This window comes from Rhinolophus ferrumequinum, chromosome 9, assembly GCF_004115265.2.
Source record: "Rhinolophus ferrumequinum isolate MPI-CBG mRhiFer1 chromosome 9, mRhiFer1_v1.p, whole genome shotgun sequence".
NCBI classification, from domain to species: Eukaryota; Metazoa; Chordata; class Mammalia; order Chiroptera; family Rhinolophidae; genus Rhinolophus; species Rhinolophus ferrumequinum.
In genome coordinates, this window is record NC_046292.1 from 63,722,545 (window position 1) to 63,744,689 (window position 22,145).

General features: G+C 42.8%; 1 protein-coding gene across 3 annotated transcripts in view; it reads right to left on the bottom strand.

The window, feature by feature from the left end:
- Positions 1–15,458, bottom strand: part of LPAR3 (lysophosphatidic acid receptor 3) — a 72,912-nt gene extending 57,454 nt beyond the window's left edge. The window contains exons 1-2 of one of the 3 annotated variants that reach the window (XM_033113275.1): positions 15,239–15,458; positions 10,413–10,525 (exon numbers count right to left, since the gene is read on the bottom strand). In XM_033113275.1, the coding sequence (XP_032969166.1) occupies positions 10,413–10,525; positions 15,239–15,296 (171 nt within the window). In that variant the 5' untranslated portion in view covers positions 15,297–15,458. Of the gene's footprint in view, positions 1–10,412; positions 10,526–15,067; positions 15,177–15,238 lie in introns of those variants that run through there. The other 2 variants (XM_033113277.1, XM_033113276.1) reach the window with 2 other exon arrangements.
- Positions 15,459–22,145: the final 6,687 nt, after the last annotated feature.

Consider the following 22,145-nt stretch of genomic DNA (forward strand, 5'->3'; position numbering starts at 1 on the left):
TACATGGTTTGTTCCAAATAATCCCCCACTGTTACCAGCAAAAGGTCAATAGTGATCTTCAGAGACCCCTTCCATGCTTCTGGAGACCACACCAGCCCAGGTTAATGCCTGACTGACTCCTGAAACTCTACATAGCAAGGAAAATCATATTTTCAAACCATGTGGCTGGAGTGGGAAACAGTTGTTTTAATTAAGGCTTCAGAAGTTTGAAAGGAGAGCGCTGCTATTGCTAAACGAACAAGTCAGAGGGCTCCCTGGCAGGGATTCTACACTTTGGTTAGGAAGCAGGTGCATCACTAAAGCAGGAGGCTCATACAGCCCTCCCCACGCTGCCTCACTCTCCCACCCCAGGCCAGTCTGGTAGTAAAATAGCACATCCCTGTACAGACAGTCAACTCATGGAAATGCATGTCACAGGCACTTCAATGCTGTCTGTGCCTGACCCCATCCGCTGGCCCCGCCAGCTCCTGTCTCCAACCTTCTCCACATGCTCTGTGGACCGCATCAAGAGGTTTCCTTGCCTTCTAACGCCTGCCAATGGGAGGTGCAGCAAGAGATCTGGTGGAGGGAGGAGGCTGAGATAATGATTTCCCCTGCTCCCTCCCGGCCAGATTGCTGTGGGTTGGCTGAGTTAGCTCCCGTCAAGCAGCATTTCCATACTGCAGCCTTGTCTCTCCCTCCCCTCAACTTGCAAGTTGAGTGAAGGGTGTTAACTGCTCTGCTGTCTCTAGCTCTGGGCGCTGCAAGTCGCTTGTTGGTTGCCATGATCTCTGCCCTTCCCCAGCCACCAGGTTACCATCTTCCCTCCAATTACCAGTTTGACTGATTCTCTGTTTCCTATGGAACTCGGAGTAATCCAGATGTCATTTAAAATGTATTGTAATACAACAACAAGTGTTATTTGCAAGGTTTTACTGTGTTGTGGATTTTCTTAAATCTTTTACTAAGATCTAGTACATGTAACATTTTCTAGTTATAAATATAACAACTCGGGGTGGCCAGGTGGCTCAGGTGGTTGGAGTGCTGTGCTCCTAACACCAAGGTCACCAGTTCTATTCCCACATGGGCCTGTGAGCTGTGCCCTCCACAACTAGACTGAGAACAACAATGGCTTGACTCGGAGTGGGGTGGGGGACGGGATTGGGGCAAGGGAAAACACAAACATATATATAAAACAACTCTCAGAGAAGGAAAGAGGAATAAATTGAATAAACCACATTCCCAAGGGCATGGGCCAGTAGCACAATTCTTTTGATGCCCTCAATGTCCCCTTACACGTAGCAGAACCCTAAGACATTACTCTACCCGCAGTTACATGGTTATATAAAACAAAGATGACTGCATCCGATTCCAGCAGGTCCCTGCATAGAGAGTCTACCTCAGATGTCCAGTGTAATCCAGGATCAGTTAGTTCCAAGTCTCTCTGCGTTCCTAGTCTTGTGCGCCATGGAAGCAAATGACATGGATTTAAGTGTTAATTTGGGCCCAAGGATTAGCCAGGCTTGAAACAAGACACTGCAGAAAAGGAAGCAGATTTTTCTTTACGATGCCTGTGAGGAGGGCGAGGGGAAGGGTAAAATGACAGCCTGACTCAAGGGGACACTGCAGCCTGAGGTGAGGCAACAGCAATACCAACACAGCTACCAGGGCTGCACTTCAGTGGGCATCACTGATCCATGCCCCTCGGTGGCATTTCCAGTGGCAGGGATAGCTGTCGGGGATGACGCTGCCTAAGTGCTGCTCTCCCAGAAGCTCTGTAGCCTGCAGCCCTAGTAGAGATGTTACAAGCACAGATGATCTTTAGACAATGGGAACATGAGCCAGACATAGTCCCTAAGTAGACAAAGTCCCTGAGTAGACAAAGAGGCTCGGAGGCTCCGACTACTGAGAGGAGGGCTCACGAATAAGCTCGTCCTTATTCCATCAAGAGCTTTTTAAATTTTTATTCTAGCATTCTTCACCTCTGCTTTTTTCACCTGCTCCTTCCAATACGAGTACAAACCTGCTTGGGGAGATCAGAGCAATCCTTGATCTGGAACCTATCATATACAAATCTATACAATTAGAACTTTCACACATGCATACATGGATTCTCCTAAAGTGGCTTTTTATTTACTAGATTCAGACTCTCTTTCAGCCACTGGAGGGGGGTGGGGTCCCATGTTTGTGCGTGGTAAAACATTCTCTGCCTCAGTGTCTGCCTTTACCACCAGATCGTGAATTTCCTAAGGGCTAGAAGACTTTCTTACTCATGTTCATGTACCTGGTGCCCAATATAGGGGCATGTATGTAGTCCATGTGCAACCAATATTTGGTTCATGGGTTGGTTGGCTTGTTAGAAGTTAGCTGGTTGGAAATATGAGACAGAAACCTGATCACACTGGATTGAACAATGTTTGGGTGATATGGAAGTAGAAAGAAAGTATAAGCTACTCTTTCAAGAAATTTGGCTGACGAGTTCTTGGGACCTCTCTTATGGTATTCAACATACTTTATTAAACATTTATTTGTCACAAGCTCACTTCTAAATTTGTCAAGAGCAGAGCTGGTATCCCTCTGTTTCCCTGTTCTTTAAAGCATAAAACACAAAACCTTGCTTGTAATTGGCACACAATAAAAATGTGTCCAATTTGTTTGAATAATTCCCCCAATCCTGTTTCCAGTCCTCTTTTTCATTACTTTCACTGTGGAAGTTGACAAATAGTTATACCTTTCTTGAAACTCCCCTCCCAAGCCTCTGTGACTCTACCCTCTCCTGGTTCTTATCGCACGGGTGCTCAGTATTTCTGTTCCCTGTTCTTCCATCAGTCTTGAGATGTACACACTCCCATACTCAGTTCCCAGCCCTCTCTTTTTCTCCCTTTAGACTCTCTTCCACTAGCACTACTATTGCTAAAATTGTTTCCTCTATGTGGATGACTCCCTAACAATTATCTCAAGTCCTGACACCTCTCACGTCCTCTCTCCCTCATGCGAAGCTCCCAAGCTGCTGTCAAGATAAATAAGAAAAAAGTCTCCAAGAGGGTAGCATGCATGCAGGTTGGAACACTCAGTCTCCCTCAGGTCAGCTGTTGGAGATGATGAGGCCACAGTAAGGAATGAAGTTTCAATTTTAAACATCAGGTTTTTAATGCAGGGGACTGAGATGACGCTGGCCTCAGGCCTCCCCCGTTGTTTGTAGTGCAGCATTCACCATCTGGCAGAGAGGTTTGGAATTGGAGAGGCTGTGTCCCACTCACACGGCCAGGACCTTTAGTTCCCCCTATCTCTGGTGCTTTGCCTGGGCTCAGGGTAGACTACTGGGGCCCCCTTTCCCGGTGCCCCACTGGGTCCTGACTACTGCAGTGGCCCAGGCCTTTGCAGATGCTCCTGCCCCAGTACTCTGCATATAGCCTTTTGGATTCTAACTCGGCTCCAAACCTGGGTATTTGTGTACCTGGACTTCCTCTTGAGAATGGTTCTCGGCCTCTATTCATGGGAACTTCCCCTTGTAGACCTCACCACACAACCAGCCTCTGAACCTCAGGCTGAATAAAAGGTCCAGCCGGACCCCAGACTCCATTTTCGAAAAAGTCCTGTTCTGTGTGGTATGGCACTGAACACACAGCCATTCTTGTAATGCATTAAAAATGGTACATTGTCCTGCGACTTCTCCTCTGATTATTGTTTGTATCATTATTTAGCTTTGTGTTCTATGGCACCGACTGCTAAATTGTGTTTTCCTTTTCCCATAGAGTAATAAACTCCTTTGCCCAGCTTCCTTGTAGCTAGGGTGGCCATGTGACTTAGTCCTTGCCAATGGAATGTGAACATACATGAAGCTTCTGACTTTCGGGTTAGCTCTAAAACATTGAATGTGCTGCTCCTTGCTCTTTCGTCTTCCTGCAAGTTGGAACACAAACAGGCCTGTGATCCAGCGTTGATCATTCAGACCAGGCAAAGCCCTAGAAGCATGAGTCAAAATAGTGCACAAACTAGTTTCCATCAATGAGGAGATAAGTACAGAAAATGCAAATAAGCACTTAGAAATGCTTACGGTAATTTGACATTGTGTGAAATACAAGTGTCTGATCCATAGAGTATAAACCAGAAGTGTGGGTCTTTGGCACACTGGAAATAAAGAAAACCAGTCTTTAAACAATGAAAGTTTGAGAAGCACTGCCCTTGTGGGTGGTGGAGAAACAAGATGTAAGAAACCCTTCAAACCTGAACCACTCATCTCAGGACTGTCAACAAGAGAAAAATAAACTTCTGTTTTCTTCAAGTCGTGTTTGGGGACCTCTTTGCCTAAGAAGCCTGTAGCTCTAGGTGAAGGTGTTGGAAAGACACAGAATACGAGTGTGTATTGGTTGCTCCATGCAGCTTTTATAAGAAAGAGATGGGCTCAGGCGAGAATTGTTTGTAAGTCTGTAAGCAAGGGTGGAAAAGAACAGACAGCAACCAGAAACTGGGGGCCTTGGAAGATTAGAAAACTTAAGTGCTTCTGTAACTACAGAGAGAGAAAATAGAGGCTCACAGCCTCTCAAAGACCTCTCAGTGAGAAGTTGCAGTGGAACAAATACCGGCCTACAGTCGAGATGAGAGGAAGGGTATAGCTTCCCACCCAAATCCACACTTTAGAGGACCTGAAGGCAGAGACTACTAAAGACGGGGAGAGAAGTGGGCCAAGCACAGCAGCTGGGAAATAAGGCATGTTCAGGAACTTGGTCCAGAGCAGAATTTGGATGTGGTATTTGGCAAGTGGAAGGGACTAGAAGCAAACAGACCAGAAAGAAACCCATGAACTTTTTAAGGAATTACATTGCCATGGAAGCCGCCCACACCTTAGCCTGAAAGGCCCATGTTTATTCTCCCTCCAAGGAGCACTCACGTTCCAACACCCATTTCAGATATGACCCCAGAGGGTAACGGACAGGAGGAGAGAGTCAAAGTCAGTGCCCCTGGGAGTCCTCCCCCTATGAGCAGAAGCAGGGACCAACCACAGACCTGACTCCACACCAGGGCAGGGAGGTCGGAATCATTCCTACTCAGTGGGGCTTCATTATTTTTAGGTACCTCCTGCTGCTACACATCTCCCATTCTTCTGAATGGGTGGGGGGGTGTGTGTGTGTGTGCGCGTGTGTTTCATGTTTGTACTCCTGTCTTGTATAATGAATGTTTCTCGGTCAGAACAAAAAAAGTAAATGAACATTTTAGCACGAGTATTTACAACAGAGGTTAGAGAAGGGAAAGCCAGACCTGTGGAGTTCTGGTAAACTAAACCCTTTCAAGGAAAGCATGGAGGGCTGTGACACACAGGAAGGGCACGGCAGTGAAGGGAAAGGAGCCACCTGAGTCACCTGAGTCAGAGGGCAGTTCATCGCCTTCAGCAATGGCTCTCACCTGGCACATTGCTGACCCAGCCAGAGCCTTTTCCTTCCTCTCAAAAAAATGGCACAGTAACTATGACTACCATATAGGATGGTTGAAAGGATTACACTAAATTTATGTTTATAGGACTTAGCAAGATGCATAGGACCTAGGAAGTACTCAATAAATGGTAGACAGTATTTCCCAAGAAAGTTAAATAACTCAAAATTTCTTTTTAAAAAGTCAGTGGAATATACAGCTGCCATTCGGGAAGTTTCACGGCTCGTGTCTTAATGCCTTACTTTAACAAGGATCAATGACAAAGTCCTCCTACACCTCCACTAAAATAACCACAGTCCAGGAATGAATTTCCCCCTGCCTGAGTTTGGGCCCAGGGCCACAGTGACTAAGCTAAGGTACCGCCACTTCCCTCTTCTGCTGCTTGAAACAGAGCAGGGAGGCAGGAGCGGAGAAAGGGGTGAGGAGAGAGACGACAGACACGTGGAACAGCAGAACACAGGCTTCAGGTTCTGCGTTCAAATATTAGCAGATCAGCAGGTGAGCAGAGTGGTTAAAGAACACGTCCCCCACGACTAGATCATACTCAACGCTGGAAGCTTTTCCTCTAAGACCGGGAGCAAGGCCAGGACACCCAGTCTGGCTACGTCTAGTCAACATAATACTGGAACTCCTACCCAGAACAATTAGGCAAGACAAAGATACAAAAGGCATCCAAATCAGAAAGGAAAAAGTAAAACTACATCTGTTCACGGATGACATGATCTTATATGCAGAAAACCCTGAAGACTGAGCAACGACAACAAAAAAACCCTGTTAGAACTAATAAATGAATTCGGTATACAAAAGTTTCAGGATACAAAATTAACATACAAAAATCAGTTGCATTTCTATATACGAACAAAAACAATTCAAAAAGGAAATTAAGAAAGCCCTATATACAACAGTATCAAAAACAAACAAACAAACAAACCTAGGAATAAACTTAACCAAAAAGGTGAACTGTACACTGAAAACTACAAAACATTGATGAAAGAAATTTTAAGAGACACAAATAAATGGAAAGACATGCTGTGTTCATAGATTGGAAGACTTAATATTGTTAAAATGTCCATACGACCCAAAATGATTTACAGGTTCAGAGCAATCCCTATCAAAATCCCAATGGCATTTTTGTTTTACAGAAATGGAAAAAAAAACCCTAAAATTCATATAGAACCACAAAGGATCCCAAATAGCCAAAATAATTTTGAAAAAGAAGCAAAAATTTGGAGGTCTCATACTTCCTGATTTCAAAACATATTACAAATCCACAGTAATAAAAACAGTATGGTAGAGGCATAAAGACAGACATATAGACAAATGGAACCAAATAGCGAGCCCAGAAAAAAACCCATGCATATACAGTCAATTGATCATTAGCAAGGGTGCCAAAAATATACAATAGAGAAAAGAAAGTTTCTTTAACAAATGGTGTTGGGGAAACTGGATATTTACACGTGAAAAAGCATGGCCTCTGGAGATAGCTAGCCTACGTTTGGAGGTTTGCTTATCATCAAGTTAGTTAACGTCTCTGTTTCTGTGCCTTAATGTCATCTATAAAATGGGAGAATAACAGTACCTTCTTCCTAAGTCTGTTGGGAGACTTAAATAAGGCGCTTAGAATAGCCTCTGACACCATGTTAATTTCATTATTACTATTATCAGTTGGGCCTGAGGAAAGTTACTTAACCTTTTTGAGATTCAATTACCTCTGTTGTAAAAGGGAGACAAACTCTAACTTGTTGGGTTATTCAGACAAAGTGAATGACATAGCCAATGTAACGCCCTCCACCTACTTCTAGGTCCAGAGGAGTCAGACAAGTCCAGTAAACAACAGGGCAAGCGTGTTCCCACCAGGTGGGAGAGAAGGGGTCCTAACAGAGATTATCAGGAGACCACAGGGGGAGAACACTGCCTCAGGTTGGGTTGGTCGTGGCATAACAACCCCAAAGCCAAGACCTTCTCTCCTCTACCACCCTCTCCAGTGGTGTTTCTCACTACCATCGAAAACATTTAGTACCAGATGAATATGTGTAAGAGAAGTTTAGCCAGCTGGGTTGAAAACCTTCTAATTCTATTATCATACTTCCTCTAGACCACTTACTCTATCTGGAACTTAGAGTAATCCATTAAAATACACTCACTGATATACCACTGAACAGTTTTCAAAGTGAGTTCACATCTCTTTTTCCATTTGCTCTCATGATGAATGGGCAGTGTAACATTTTCCATTTTACAGAGGAGAAAACTAGAACTGGGAGAGACTGATTTACTCTGATCAGCTCTCGTCATTCTGGCCCAGGTCTCTTTTCACCAGACTGAGTAGTGGAGCCTTTTTTCAATGGATAAAGTGTTTGTCTCCATGAGAGATGAAATATGCAGATTTGTCCTCTATAATGACATTAATGCCTCTTACAAACATTTACTGATTCTAGAAGAAATATAATTTGATTATGGTAAATGTCAATAAAAATTTGTAAGTGCATCTCTACTTAGAATTTTTTGACAAGAGTTTATGGGAGAAAAGTCCATATAATCAAATGAAAACGACAAAATAAAACTCTAAATACAGGATAGAAAATAGCGATGATTAGTTAGTTTGCCTATTTTGGAGAAAGCTCAGAAGAGCAAGCAACCCAGTTTACTTCTAACACAGTGAACAATGGAACTGAAGAAACACCTTCTCCTAAAGCATTTTATTTTCTCCATCAACCCAATAAGAGTCTTCCAGTTGAAGAAGGCCACCGACTTCAATTATGTACCTATAAGGAATCAGACTGGAGATTAACTGAGAAACACTAGTGATGACCTGGCAGCAATCCATGGACATTTAACCATGCTGACATTCCTTTTCCTTTTCCTCTGTTGGCCGTTCATGGAATTTGCATATGTGGAAAGTTGCACACATGTCATGGGCAAGTCGCACTGGTCCCGATAGTGGATTCTACCCAACCACTGGTTCCTCTCATGCCTGTTCAGGTAACATTTCCCCACTGTTCACCATATTCAGGAGAAAGACAGATGTACAAAAACATGTGTAAAGATGTGAAGTGCACTCGGGAAGCTCATGATCTTAGAGAGGCAGGTGCTCAGCCAGACCAGTCCTCCACTTCCCTGGAGACATCTCCCAATATCTGGAGGTATTTGTGGTAGACGTAACAGGGGGCTGCTGCTGGCATGTAGTGGGTAGTGGCCAGCGATGTGGCTACACATGCTACAATGGCACAGGACGGCCCCACAACAAAGAATTATCCAGCCCAAATGTCAGCGGTGCCAAGGCTGGGAAACCCTGATCTAAAGGGTAAGATGAGACCATGAGAAGAAGTATAATACAGAGTTGACTGTGGCATGAGCTGTAATAGAGACAAAAGTGGAGTGCTATCAGACTGACAACATTTAAACACAAGGAGAAAATTCCGTGTTGGCAAGAGTATAGGGAAAATGGCACCCTCATCACATGCTGGTGAGAATATGAATTAGGACAACTTTTTGGGAGCGCTTTCCATCCCCATCTTCTCTCTTCCTTTGCCTTCTTTTTTCCTTCCCTCCCCAGGACTGAGGGATGAGCACGGGGCTGACAATGCCATATGAAACAGAGTTTGGGGTGTTGCATAGAGGCTTGGGCTGGGGTTGGGAAGCCACACAGAGTAGTGAGTTGGAGGGACCGGAGGCTAACAATGAAGCTGCAAAGACACAGGAGCTAGGCAGCCAAGGACAAGAGGCAGTGGGACGGGAGGGTGGCACAGAAGGGAGAGGATGGCTGTTGTGGTAGGGGGTTGGGCTATTTTGAGCTAATGAGTAAAAATATTAAAGATAATGGGAGTCAAGTTTCTAACTACAAGAGAAGATACGTACAAAGAAATCAAGGGAAAAGAATAGACTGATCCCTGGGTATTGGATTGGAATTGAAGGTATCAGTATGAATGCATGATTTTATAATACATGGCTTAATGTAGAAAAATTTATAAATGTGTATGTTTATATACATATTATTTCCTAGCTCTGTACTCTCAGAGATACAGAGCAAATGACGCCCTGTAAAAATTAGCACATCAACCTTCCCTATCTTGGTTTTTAAAAGTTTTTCTCTACCAACAGGGAGGACTAAGTCAGGGAAACTACAAGAAGAGACTGGAATAATATCATGTGGTGCCAGAAATTATGTCAAAAGGACACAGGAACCACCTCAAAGGGATTCCCACTGGCTAAATAGGACAATTTGAGCATCAAAATAAATAGTGATAGTAACAGATTTCAACATACTGTATACAAAAGAACTCCATGAATACTTCCTAATATAAATTAATAAATACTTGAGGGAGAGTAAAAGTTCTTCCTTATAGAATGCCAACCAATAAATGTAGGAGTGATAGAAATAAAGAATCACCATTTGGCAGCCTTCATAGAGGTGGCTGCTTCAGGCAGAAGTCATTGATAAATAATAAGGCTGTAGGTGGAGGTTTAATACAGGAAGAGGCTATTAGCATAACAGAATACTTCCCCACAAACAGCAATAAATTTCAAAGGGAAAAATGATACATTCAAGATGGGACGTTCTCATGGACACCAACATAGCCAGGTGACCAAGGCCAACATTCCAGTGGTGGGACAGGTTGACATCTTGTAGTCTAAAGTGATGAGCTAAGAAGAGCAGAGTATGTATTCCTGCCAAGCACACATAACCTGAGTCTGGATCTGAAGAAATGCCTGCTGGACTCAGGTTGAGTCATCCTGCAGGATGTAAGATCTGTACAACTGCAAGGGAACAGGGAACGTCTGAGGAACCATTCCAGAAGAGACATGACAAATACATTTAAAATGGATCCTAGATCAGACAGGGAAAAAAGACATCTGGGAGCCAAATGATGAAATCTGAATGGGTTCTGTGGATTGGACGGTAGTGTTGGTGTCAGTGCCAATCTCCTGATCTTGTGGTGCAATAATTAATTTTATGCATCAACTTGACTGGGTTAAAGATACCCAGTTAGCTGGTAACACATTACCTGGGTAGGTCTGTGATGATGTTTCTGGAAGAGATTAGCATCTGAATCAGTAAACTGAGTAAAGAAGACCACCCTCACCAGTGTGGATGGGCATCGTGTGATACACTGAGGGCCTGAATAAAACAAAAAGGCAGAAGGGTGAATTTGTGCTGTTGCTTGAGCTGGGTCCTGTATTTTCTCCTTCCCTTGGGCATCAGTGCTTCTGCTTCTCAGGCCATCAGGCTCAGACTAAACTATAGCACCAGCTTTCCAGGTTCTCCAGCTTACAGATGACAGATTGTGAGACTTCCTGGCCTCTGTGATCCCATGAGCCAATTCCTACAATAAATATCCTCATACATATATACACACATATATGCACATATATATATACACATACATACATACATACATACATATATATATCCATCCTATTGTTTCTAGAACGCTGACTAATCCAAATGCCATGGGGATATAGAATAAGATCATACTTATTTTCTCTTGCTAGATCTGAGTGACAATTTAGTCCAGGGAAAAAACCCCATTCAAAGGACCAATCTATTAAAAAATGAACCAGGGCAGGAGGCAACTGATACACACGACATTCTATACCTGATCCCTTGCTTTGGTCTTCAACAACTAGTTATTCCCAATGACCCTGAGCCTTAACTGTGGATTTCTAGCTTCGTTGAGGAATGAATGCCTCTCTGACGCCACAGCCCACCTTTGACTTACCTGATCTCAGTTTCTCTTGGGGCAGCTCCAGAATTTCTGTAGAGGAGGGGCTTTGGGGCAGCCTAGGTAAAAGGGGACCCTAGGGACCTTGCCTTAAAGCTGCATTTACAAAGCAGCACACGGTTTTTATTTACATGGCATGTTGGTTTGGAGGGCCTTTGAGCAAACTGGTAGTGTTTATGGAGGGGTTAAAGTGCCCTCGACCCCACCCTGCCACCTGCCAAGCCACCCGCCATGATACCACTGAATTTACACATGGCTGAGTCAAGGCCAGGGCTAGTAAAACCTACAGCCTAAAGTTCCAGGGAACAATGAAGACAGCAACTGAACGATGAGTAACGAGCAGGGCTGACGAACATCTTTTGGAAAGGGTGGGGCAGGCTGTACTGGGCAGATCGTTTTCCAGAACGACACCCAGTCTAGCCCAGGCTGAGTTTTATGAACGATTCACATCTGAGGAGAGGCATGGTCAACGGGGCAGAACGGTGTCAGAGTCACAGGCAAAGGAGGAGTTCAAGGCAGCAAGGAGACAGGACAAGAAGCAAGGGGTCAGGCGCTGCGGAGGCCGGGCCAGGAGATGGAGAAGAATAAGGAGGAGGACATCAGCCTGGAGAGTGGAGCAGGTGGGTACAACCCAGGAAGTCAGGACCTTGCGCTCACTGGGTCCTACTCACCTGGCTCACCAGGAAGGCTAGGCAGACAGCAACACACATCTTTCAGAATGAATGGAATAATTAGCTTAACTGTTTGGGGTCAGGGGATGCTTTGAGTTCGTTTAGTACTTTGCAGAGTGAACCTTAAAGAGCCAAGTTAACAAGAAGGCACAGGGCAGTGAGGAGGGTATAGGGCACCCCACTTCCACGTCTGATGACCGCCATCACCAGTCTCCTCTAACACATTGGTTGGTTAGTTAGCTCTTTGTTTTTGTCCACGAAGACCTGAGATGAGCAGACAGTACAGGTCATTCGAAGGGGTAATTAAAGCTTCCTTGGAACTTTGCCCTGTACCTTTGATCATGCAGTGTTAGGTAATTTCAGTCCTGAAATGTATCTTCCTTTCGGATTCCTCACAGAGCAGTTTCTCAACCTTTGGCAGGATTTCCTCCTTGAAGTCTCATTTAACATCAGAGAGCAGGAGAGATGTATGTGGAGGGACCACAGTAGCATCCACTTAGCACACCCGACACCCACATGGAGATCTGAGCACCCCTACAGAGCCTGCCTGGGTGTCCCAGATCTGAGGCCCCTCCTTTTTAATTCCAATGTTTATACATGGAATTAAATTTCACATATACAACTTAATGGGACCCAACAATAAATCATGCAGGTAGGAAAAAAAAGAAGGATTATTATCCCCATTGTGTAAATGAGAAGACTGATTCCAGGATGACAAGTGATTTATTGAATGATACAAGAACTTACAAAAATGGGGCTGGGATTACAACCCAGACCCCTGTACTCCTACTGCCTCTTTAACCCAGCATTATAAAAGTATAAACTCTCAGGGCTTCTGAAGACACCTCCCCACCTCTCATCTGCACCTCACCTCTCCCATCCATGGCAGGACTAAGTCCTCGGCCTCCATATACATAGAGAATCTAGGATGAGGGACAAAGGATCAGCAAGGCCAGAGAGGAGATGGCTGAGTTCCTGCAGGACGCGTGATGGAGGCAAGAGCCCAAGGCCATGACCAGGAAAGGAGTAGGCAAGTAAGGAACATGTGCGGAACATCCCAAAGTCACCGACAGTTGGGGCTCTATCTTTGCCCTCTTGCTGGAACAATGTACATGTGCACCCCCATTTCCAGAAATGTCAATACTTTAATGTTTATCTAGAAGGAAGAGAAGGCAACTGGCATTTAAATAGTACTTCCTGTATATCAAAGACCCTGCTAAGTGTTTTTCTCTTTTAATCTTGGGAGGTGGATATAATCTTCATTTTTGCAGACAACGAAATGAAGGCTTAGAGAGGCGAAGCAGTGTATCTGAGGTCACAAAGCCTGGCCTAGAACAAAGGATGGTCTGACTGCAAAGCCTTGCTCTTCTCCTTATACCACGTTCATAATGCCCTGGGCCTGTGCTCCGCCATTTAGAAGCTTGCAATCAGACTTAACCACTCTGCTGGGTATAATCACAGGCCAGTACACATTTTGAACTAATGTATACTCCCAGGAGAGAGGCTAATGGGTAATTTGAGTTATAGTAATTCCCATTTGAGTTACAGTGATCCCCCTTGCCCCAACCCAAAGAAATAAGAGGTTGGACTTAAGTTATGCTGGATTTCTGCTCTTCAGCAGGAAGATGGAAAACCTGGGAGAGAAGTAGCCAGCCTTAGGCGTGTGTGCTTGACTTTGAGAGTATGCCTTAGTTGCGGCCTGGCTACAATGCTGTGTGTGCATTTGTTTGTGTGTGTGTGTGTGTGCGCGCGCATTTTGGAAAAATGAGAATGAACATGTTGTATACTCTCAAACAGGTTGTGATGAACATACATGAAAAATAATCACACATTTTATTGTTTTCATTTCAGTCTTCATTCACAGAGAACATATAAGGATCTGTTCTATCCAACATCTTGTAAAACACCCAGATATCTAAAATAGATCTAATCTAATAGAAAGAGCCTGGTAGTTGATTTATGCATTTGTCAGATTTAGAAAAGAGGATGCGTTATTTGTAGTTAAAGCTACAAAGTTTTGAATTCTAAAGACCAAAAAAAAAAAAAAGAAGAAGAAAACTGCCCAAATGATCTATTTTCCTAGTTATATGATAGTGACAATCAATATAAGTTATGTCCATAAGGTTAGATGTCCAGAAACTGGGTCATGACACTGGGTCCATACAGTCTCAAGGCACAAAAGATTCTGGAAGCTTATCTCAAATACGTAAGCTTCATTGGCAGGGTTTGTTTGCTGGTCTTTCTAGAATAGCCCAGTTTGTTTAGACAAGCATGGTGTTAACAGCCAAGGTTGTGTGTTTCTAACTGTATCACTTCTGGTTGGGGAAAAAAGGAAAATTCTACTCACTGGATTCAGACCACACAGAAGTGGATCCAGTGTCTCATTGGAAATAGGGTTAACAACTATTGCTAGTTCACTGGAAAGCTCAACAACCCTCCTTAGCAATACAAAAGTCCATGCATTAATAAAATGCCTTACAGTGCACAGAATAATAACCTACTTGTAAAGGTATCATCTGTTTGTGGCTATTTGTGGCTCCAAATTATAAAAAATCAAGTAGGAACCATGAGAAGCTAAGCAGCCCTTAATTTCTAAGGTCACATTCCAAGACCAGGTAATCCAAGGAGTGAGGAGGGAAATGTGTTACATTGACAACAAATTACCGGGGAAACATTTCGTGGAAATTACTGACTTAAAAATTGACCTACAAATGCTTCTGAGGGCCGTTTTAATGATTACCTTAATAAGACTAAATTGTTTCCAATATTCACAGTCACTCCTCAAATTACATGCTTGAGAAATTTCGAAGCAACTTTGGGTAGTCTCAACTTGCTGAGGGAAAGCAATAAAGTAACACTGCTACAGAACAAAGCACTTTTGTTTGCCGCGGGGACAGTCACTCACAAAGCACAACCCCTCAACAGTGTTACTAGTTAATAATAATTATTTCCCGAATTTTTAGATGCCTTGCAAGGTTCGAGCTGTTCCCTGACACAGCACCGTACCAGGCATAACTGGAGACTGAAAAATGTTATATCCCTAGGCTCCTCGGGAGAACCTCTGCTCCCTACGCACCGCGGTAAGATCAAGTTTGGCAAAGAAGCACCTGCGCCAAAGCAGAGGGGACGGAGCCTCGCCGCGCTCTCCGCGCCCTGTGCCCAGCCTGCCAGCCCACAGCTGGGGCGGACGCATCGCGGCTTTGACATTCCCATTGCATTTTTTAACTCCCAGAAAAGAAGTGGGAAAGAGTAAGATGTGCCACACACCTCCCGGAGAGTCCTGTCCCAGATACTTGGAGTGGGTTTGGGACCCGGGCCCGACGTCAGGTAACCCTGAAAAGCTGGGCCCGGCGGAGGCCCTTGCACGCTGGCCTCCCCACGCGCGCCCCGTCCGGCCGCGGCTCCGGGAATCGTCCCCGCGCCCGGCACCCCACTCACCGCTCACGCTCGCCCGCGCCGCCGAGCCCGGGAGCGGGATCCCCTGCGGCTGCCGCATGCCCTCGGGCCGTGCGCGACGGGGCGACCAAGTGTCGGGCTGCAGCCGGGCGCGAGAAGCAGCGGAGGGCACGGCGGGCGGGCGGCCGGGGCGCGCCTCCTTTCGAGCTGCAGCTGCGACGCGCCCGGAGCCCAAGGAAAGTTTGGCGGAGCGAGGGGTGGCGCCGAGGGGGGCGGAGGGGCCGCTTCCCTGCTCTGCCCCGCCCTGCCCCTGGCGTCCGACCGTTCCCACGGGAGAGCGCCCCCCACCGGCGAGGCACGGATCGGGCTCTACTGCAGATGCCCTGCTGCCTGGGGCTGATCCCGGGAGGGTGTCTGGAGGAGACAGAGGTCACTAAAAGACCGCTATCATCCCGGGCTTTACAGAGCCATACCTCAGAGCTGTGTATTAAAGCACTGTCCTTCTGTCCCTCTCTCCTCACTCAGTGGGGACAGATTTATTTGAAGAGGCAGCAGAGACGAGCAGCCCACACCCACCCATCCCTAACCCCCGTAGAAAGCCGGCTCACTTCCAAGTCAAAAGCTTGTTCCAAAACTTGAACCCCAAAACTACGCAAGGGTGCAGGCAGCCCGCCAGATGCCAAGGATGGTCACGTTTATCTGTCTTGGGGCCTTTGCTAGGCAGGCACCTTTTCATTGAAACAGGAAACAGAAAATAAAGTTCTTGTGAGAGGCCTCTTGGCCTTCTGGGGTAAATAGACCCGGATATTTTGGTTTTTCAAAGCTGAAATATAAAGCTGACCCACCTTTGGTAAAGAAGAAAGATGAAAAGTAAAACAATGTTATGAAGACTGTTCTCGCTGAACTCTGCAAAGCAAAAATAGGTCACAGAAATGCTGAAAGTCGGGCCTTCCTGGTGATCCTACAGGAAGGAAATACTGCAATGTGAGGTCCTTCCTATTCATGCTTGAAAACCTTGGGAAACACTCAGAGCACATGCACAGATAGCTTCCCTTTGCCATCCATTGGTTCATTCATTCATCGTTCATTAAACGTCAATATTGGACCCTTCTGTATGCCAACTAGGAACCATATCCCAGGAAACAATCTGAACAATAACCTGCCCCCTAGCATCAAAGAAATTCTGCTCTTTCTGAAGATCGTGTTTTAATAATGTTTCATTCCTTATGCAATGGACCTCATCCCATAGGCCATGACAGCCTGGTGTGCCTCAAACCTTTAGAGCAATGTGGCTAAATTTTGATCAACATGTACAAATTATTGTTGCTTCACCTGGGTGTTCAGAAAGTGACTGTGATGTCTTACAGATGAACTGTGTAGAGAGGGCTACAACTTGCAAAACTAGTGCTAAAGATTAAAGAGCGTGTTTACTGGAACAAGCAAAAACCTTGCAGATGATACATGAAAAGTAGGTCAGGGGAATGAACAGCTCAACTCAAACAGCACATTGATAAAGGGCAACTTGGTGAACACAAGAATTCTCAACCCACCAGCACTTAGCAAATGCTTGACTCAACGAATGTGTACTATGTCAAGTGAGTAAGTTGTAGGCTGGACTGAGAACTATAAACACCAGTTAGAGCTGACTTTTGCTGGAAAAATGTATTCCAAGTTCCAAACAACTTATTAGCAAAGGCACTTCAAAACACATTATGTTGTAACTTGGGGACTTCCTGAACTTGAGCATTGCAAAGCAGAACAGGGTGTCTATAAAGCCAGATGTGATTACCGTTAACATACGAACCCTAAAAAAGCAGGGGCAGGGATTGGAGAAAGGAAACGGGGACATGGTGAGCTGTGTTGCAAAACAAAAAGACATCCTAGCTAGATGGTTTTTAACAAACGTGGGTCGGATCTGAGCAGAAGGCAGGAAAGTAATCTAGGAAAGAGATGCAGAAGGGAGAGGGAAGGGGGAACATCCAGCTTATAGACCTACAGGTTGGGACTGGAAAAAAGGGACAAGAGGCAAAGGACAAGCACAAATAAAGGTGGGGCCCCAAATCCTAGTTTTTAGAAAGAAGCTCAAGGATTATACACCAGAACCTTCTTCGAGTCATTTTAGGGTCTGTGATGTCTCACTTCTCTAACAAATGTTTTGTATTAGTAAAACCAAGTTAAAATTAACATAAAAATGGTAAACACAAAGCCCAAGGGTACACTTTGCCTTAAAGATCACTGGCTGGAAAGTCATTCAAAACTTTTTTAACAAACATTTGCAGATCAGCTTCCTGTATACAAAGCCATGTGTTTTGTGTTCCTGGAGACACAGAGATTTATACCATTGTTTCTGTAAGGGGAAAAAAGGGGCTTTCCACAGTGCTTGATGGAAAGAAATTGTGATGGCCTTGGAGAACGTGTGTCAGTCAGCATTTTACTTTGCAGGGAATAAATGCTGCAAAATAAATAAATAAACAAATTATATTGAAACAGGCCCACCTCCTGCCACAGTGAGAAGAAATGTAGAACTTGGGCCAGACCTCTTCTTTTCTGGGTTTGTGGAAAGACGCCCATGTTCCTCCATGCCCGGCTTGACCTGGACCTCTAATCCTATAGGCAGGAATTCATAGATTTTGCGTTAACTTTGGGAAGTATCTGAACTGAATCTCTGTTCCTTTTTGTTCATCTGTGCCAATTAGCAATGAGGATGCCTGCAGCAGGTGAATAGTGTGAGAAAAGGGAATGGCAGCTATTAAGTAAGAATGTAAGTGGCACCTGAAATAACCCGTTAGTTAGTTAGCTAGCCGGTTCTAAGAAAAGACTGAGCAAAAGATTAACTCTATAGAAACCAAAGGTAAAGAGAGATGGCATAAGCTAAGTGATGGCCCTATAGAGTCTCTTAACTGCATGTAACTTCAAGTGGAAGGCAACAGGAAGTCACAGAAAGAGTCAACAAATACCAATAAATAAATAAATAAGTCAAAACCAACTTAATTTCATTTAAATTGAGCAAACCATCTGATATGATGTGTGTGAATCATTCAGAAATACTTCTTAGCTATTCATCCCATCACTTCTTAATTCTGCATATTTTTGTGCTTGAGAAAAGTGACCAATTTTGAAAATAAATGTCATGATAAGAATCTTGTTCTACCAGATATGAAAATTCATTATAAAACCACAATAACCAGGGTGCCCCAGGACCCAGATTTGTACCTATCATCCAGGCATAATTCACTTGTAAAAGCATCCTAATTTGGTTGATACATTATATTGTGAATTTAATTCAGAATTAAAACAATATGACACTGGGGCAAAACTAGAGAGACAAAAACATTAGAACACAAATGCTATCCCATATACATATCACAGTAAGTATAAAAAATGTCTATGTTTTAAGAAGTTGGCATCTTAAATCAGCAGGAAAGAGGGAAGGCTTATTCAGTCAGTGGCCCTGATACAATTCATTGACTTTTGGGAAGAAATAAGGTTAGATGCTTACCAAAGTAATTTTCATATGCATTAAAGAGTTAATTTGTTAAAACGGAGTAAGAACCATAAAACAATTAAAAGAAAATAAAGATTAATATTTACTTCATGTTAAGTCTGGGGTGAACATTTTTAAACATAAGAGCAATGGAAGAAATCAGAGAAAATATTAACTAACTTGACTGCATGTAAATTAGATACTTCTGTACATAATAAAAATAATCCTGTAAATTTAAATAAAAATTTAAAATTTTAATTAAATTAAAAAACAAAAAGAAATTAAAAAAAGAAAAATATCAAACTAGAACTTAGGGAGAAAACTATTTGCAATGTATTATACAGAAAAGATGAACACCCTTTGTATATTACTTATTGAGAGTCGTGTAGAGAACTTTTAATAGTTAAGAGATTAACATCAAAATAGAAAACTAAATCAAGTATATGAAAAATTAGCAAAAGAAGAAATATAAATGACCAACAATATATGAAAATAAATGTCAAATGATCTAATAGTAAAATAAGTGTAAATTAAAATGAGATACTATTTGTCACCTATCAAATTGGCAAAGTTTTTGATTCTAGAAATTCCCCAAAGTGACTACAGTTTAAGGGAAATGGGTAACTTCATGGGGTGCTGATGGGAATACACACTGGTAAAACTTTTCTGGTGGACAATTTGCGATATGGCATATTTCATTCATTCTCAGAAATAATTTTTTTTACATGTTAATATCTCTAAATTGAGATGTGCATTATGATCACTGTCAGCCAGGCAACAGTTGTGATTTAGTTGTCATTGCCTGCCCATATGCACCAAATTTTGAAAAATGGATGTCAGCTGTTGGAAGAAAATCCTGGAGCAAAAACAGCATTTCTTTTTTTTTTTTTTTTTTTTTTTTTAATAATGCTGCATCCAAATGCTCCTGGTGGCACCCAGGCCAAGGACCACATTGTCAAAAAGTGACCCCAAAGAATAGGAGTGAATACCTTAGCCAGAGTTTTTGTTTCTCCTTTATGAATATACAAGAATAAAATATAAGCTAATTTTATGTTAAAATAAGCCCAGAAAGCTCTTTCAATAATTGCAAACAAAGGAAGCATTATGTTTAGTTGGCATCATATCCTTTGTTAGTGTTACATAAAATAGTGGTGTACCTTACAATTTATGAGATCTAGGGTATAATGTACTATGATATATGAAAAACCTTAAAAATGTTCATACTATTTGACCCAGTAAATTCACATGTAGAAAGTTATCCATAAGGTGCCATGAGAGGCACATATAGATTTTAATACAAATATCAACATTTCAGTATAATTTATATAACTGAAATGTTAAAAACAATCTATAAGTCCAACCTAAAAATCCAACAGAAAATTGATCAAATAAATTATCCTGCATCTATAGCAAGGAATATTATGCAGCCTTAACAATCATGTTTTTGGAGAATATATAATGACATAGGAACATATTCATCATTTCATATTAAATTTTTATAAAAAGTAGAATATAAAATTATATAACTAAATCTGTTTCTCTTTTATAAACCTTTATTTATTTGTATGAAAGAAAAATTCCACAAATAAATACCCCTAAATGTTAACTGTAGCTATTATGAGGTGAGATTATGCATATTTTTATTTTGCATATACTTTTCAATATTTTTCAAAATTTTCTCCAGTGAACATGTATAACATTTATAACCCAAATTTTCTAAAAGTAATATTTTAAATGGTGAACTCCTGTGAATGGTCATGTGGATCACATGACTTTTCAAACATAAATAATTACAGATAAAGAAAAACACATACAGTTAAATTGAGATTTGAGGGTTTGTTCAATTTTATAGGGTCCAAGAAACCAGAATCCAAGTTTAGAGGATTAGCTTCCAGTTTTCCTCATTTTCTGCTTAACTCATTTTCGTGTAAATTATTTGAATATTGATTTCTCACACTTGTTGCCTTGGCTAGTGAGCTACCACTGGGCAAACATTTGTATTTCTCAAAGGGAAGGTCCTAAGCAAAAGCTAGGAAGCCAGAATTGCACATTGTTTACAAAAATCCTTTACAATGAGTCTTGGAGATAATGGAACGGGAAATGGAAATCGACTACCACCAAGGAAAGCATCCTTTAGATATTCACTCAGGATAACAATGTTCTAAATCTCTCCTCTCCCGGGGAAGACTCTGTTTTAGCAACAATTTCACTTCTTTTACAACTGTGATAAAATTTCATTTGGAGGTAATTGAAGGTTTCTCCTACTACCTTTCCTTATTTTCCCCCTCTGACCCCTCAGCATTCATTGTTTCTGGGAGCATTTAATAAAGGAGGACACAAAACAAACAACAAATCTTTAAGAGAAATAAGCCTGAAAGAATAAAAGAAATCAGTTTTCAGCTCCTGGGTTCCTAAATAGATTTTCTTAAACTCATAACAGAACAACAACAACAACAACAACAACAAAAACATTATCTAAACACTAAGGTTTTTGATTTGCAAAAGGTAGGTTCTCATGAGCTTCTTTGGGCTAAACACTGCAAGAAGCTGAATGTAAACTTTATTTTCCCACAAACAATCAACTAGAAGAAAACAGGTGAAGAACCAGACCACCCTCTCTGAAGAGGAGGTAAGTTTTCCTAACTGGAGAGGAGAACTTGAGCTGGAGAAGAAGCAACAATGGCCATGAGCAAGAGGTTTCTGACCCTTCACCACTCCTCAGGCTAAGTTCCTAGAGAAACATGGACCCTCCCTTAAGCTAAAAACCCAGGAACAGTGTGGTAGATTGTATTATTTAAAAACACAAGCTGACCCTTCCTTGGGAAGAATTATACTTCTCTGCTTATTCATTTGGCCAATAAAGTGTGAGCTGTACTAGCTAGCACAAAGTTCACTCTGTTCTCTTTTCCCCCACCCTGATTATCAGCAATGTCCCAGACAGCGGCAGCCCTCAGCCTGGATCCAGGAGTAAAGAGGGGTCATGGAGCAGCACCAAGGAATGACGTGCAAGTGAGAATTAAACCTTTGTCCATCCTAAACCGCTGAAGTTTGGGGAGCATTTGTCACCACAGAGTAACATAGCTTATCCTGACTTACACAGATAGAGCACGTGGATGGAAGAAACGTCCAAACCTGTAGATAGTTCTTATAAGAGTTTATTTGAGCCCAACTGACAGCATACACGCGTGAGCAGGATTTCAATGCTCGCTCCCGAGAATAACAGTTTAGCAAGTTTCTTGTATGCACTTGAAATTAAGGAAGGAACATAAGGAAGATTACAAGGAGAGGAGAGAAAGCAAGGTGTGGATTGGATTACAGCATAGTTAACAAGATTATGTGCTCTCTGAGCGTGGTTACAGCTTGAAGGCGTTAACCTGGATGGGCAGAAACAATGGACAGGGCTTACTTAAGGCAAAGATAAACCTTTTACTAAAGAGGTTATGTGCCTGGGGCATGACTGTCCAC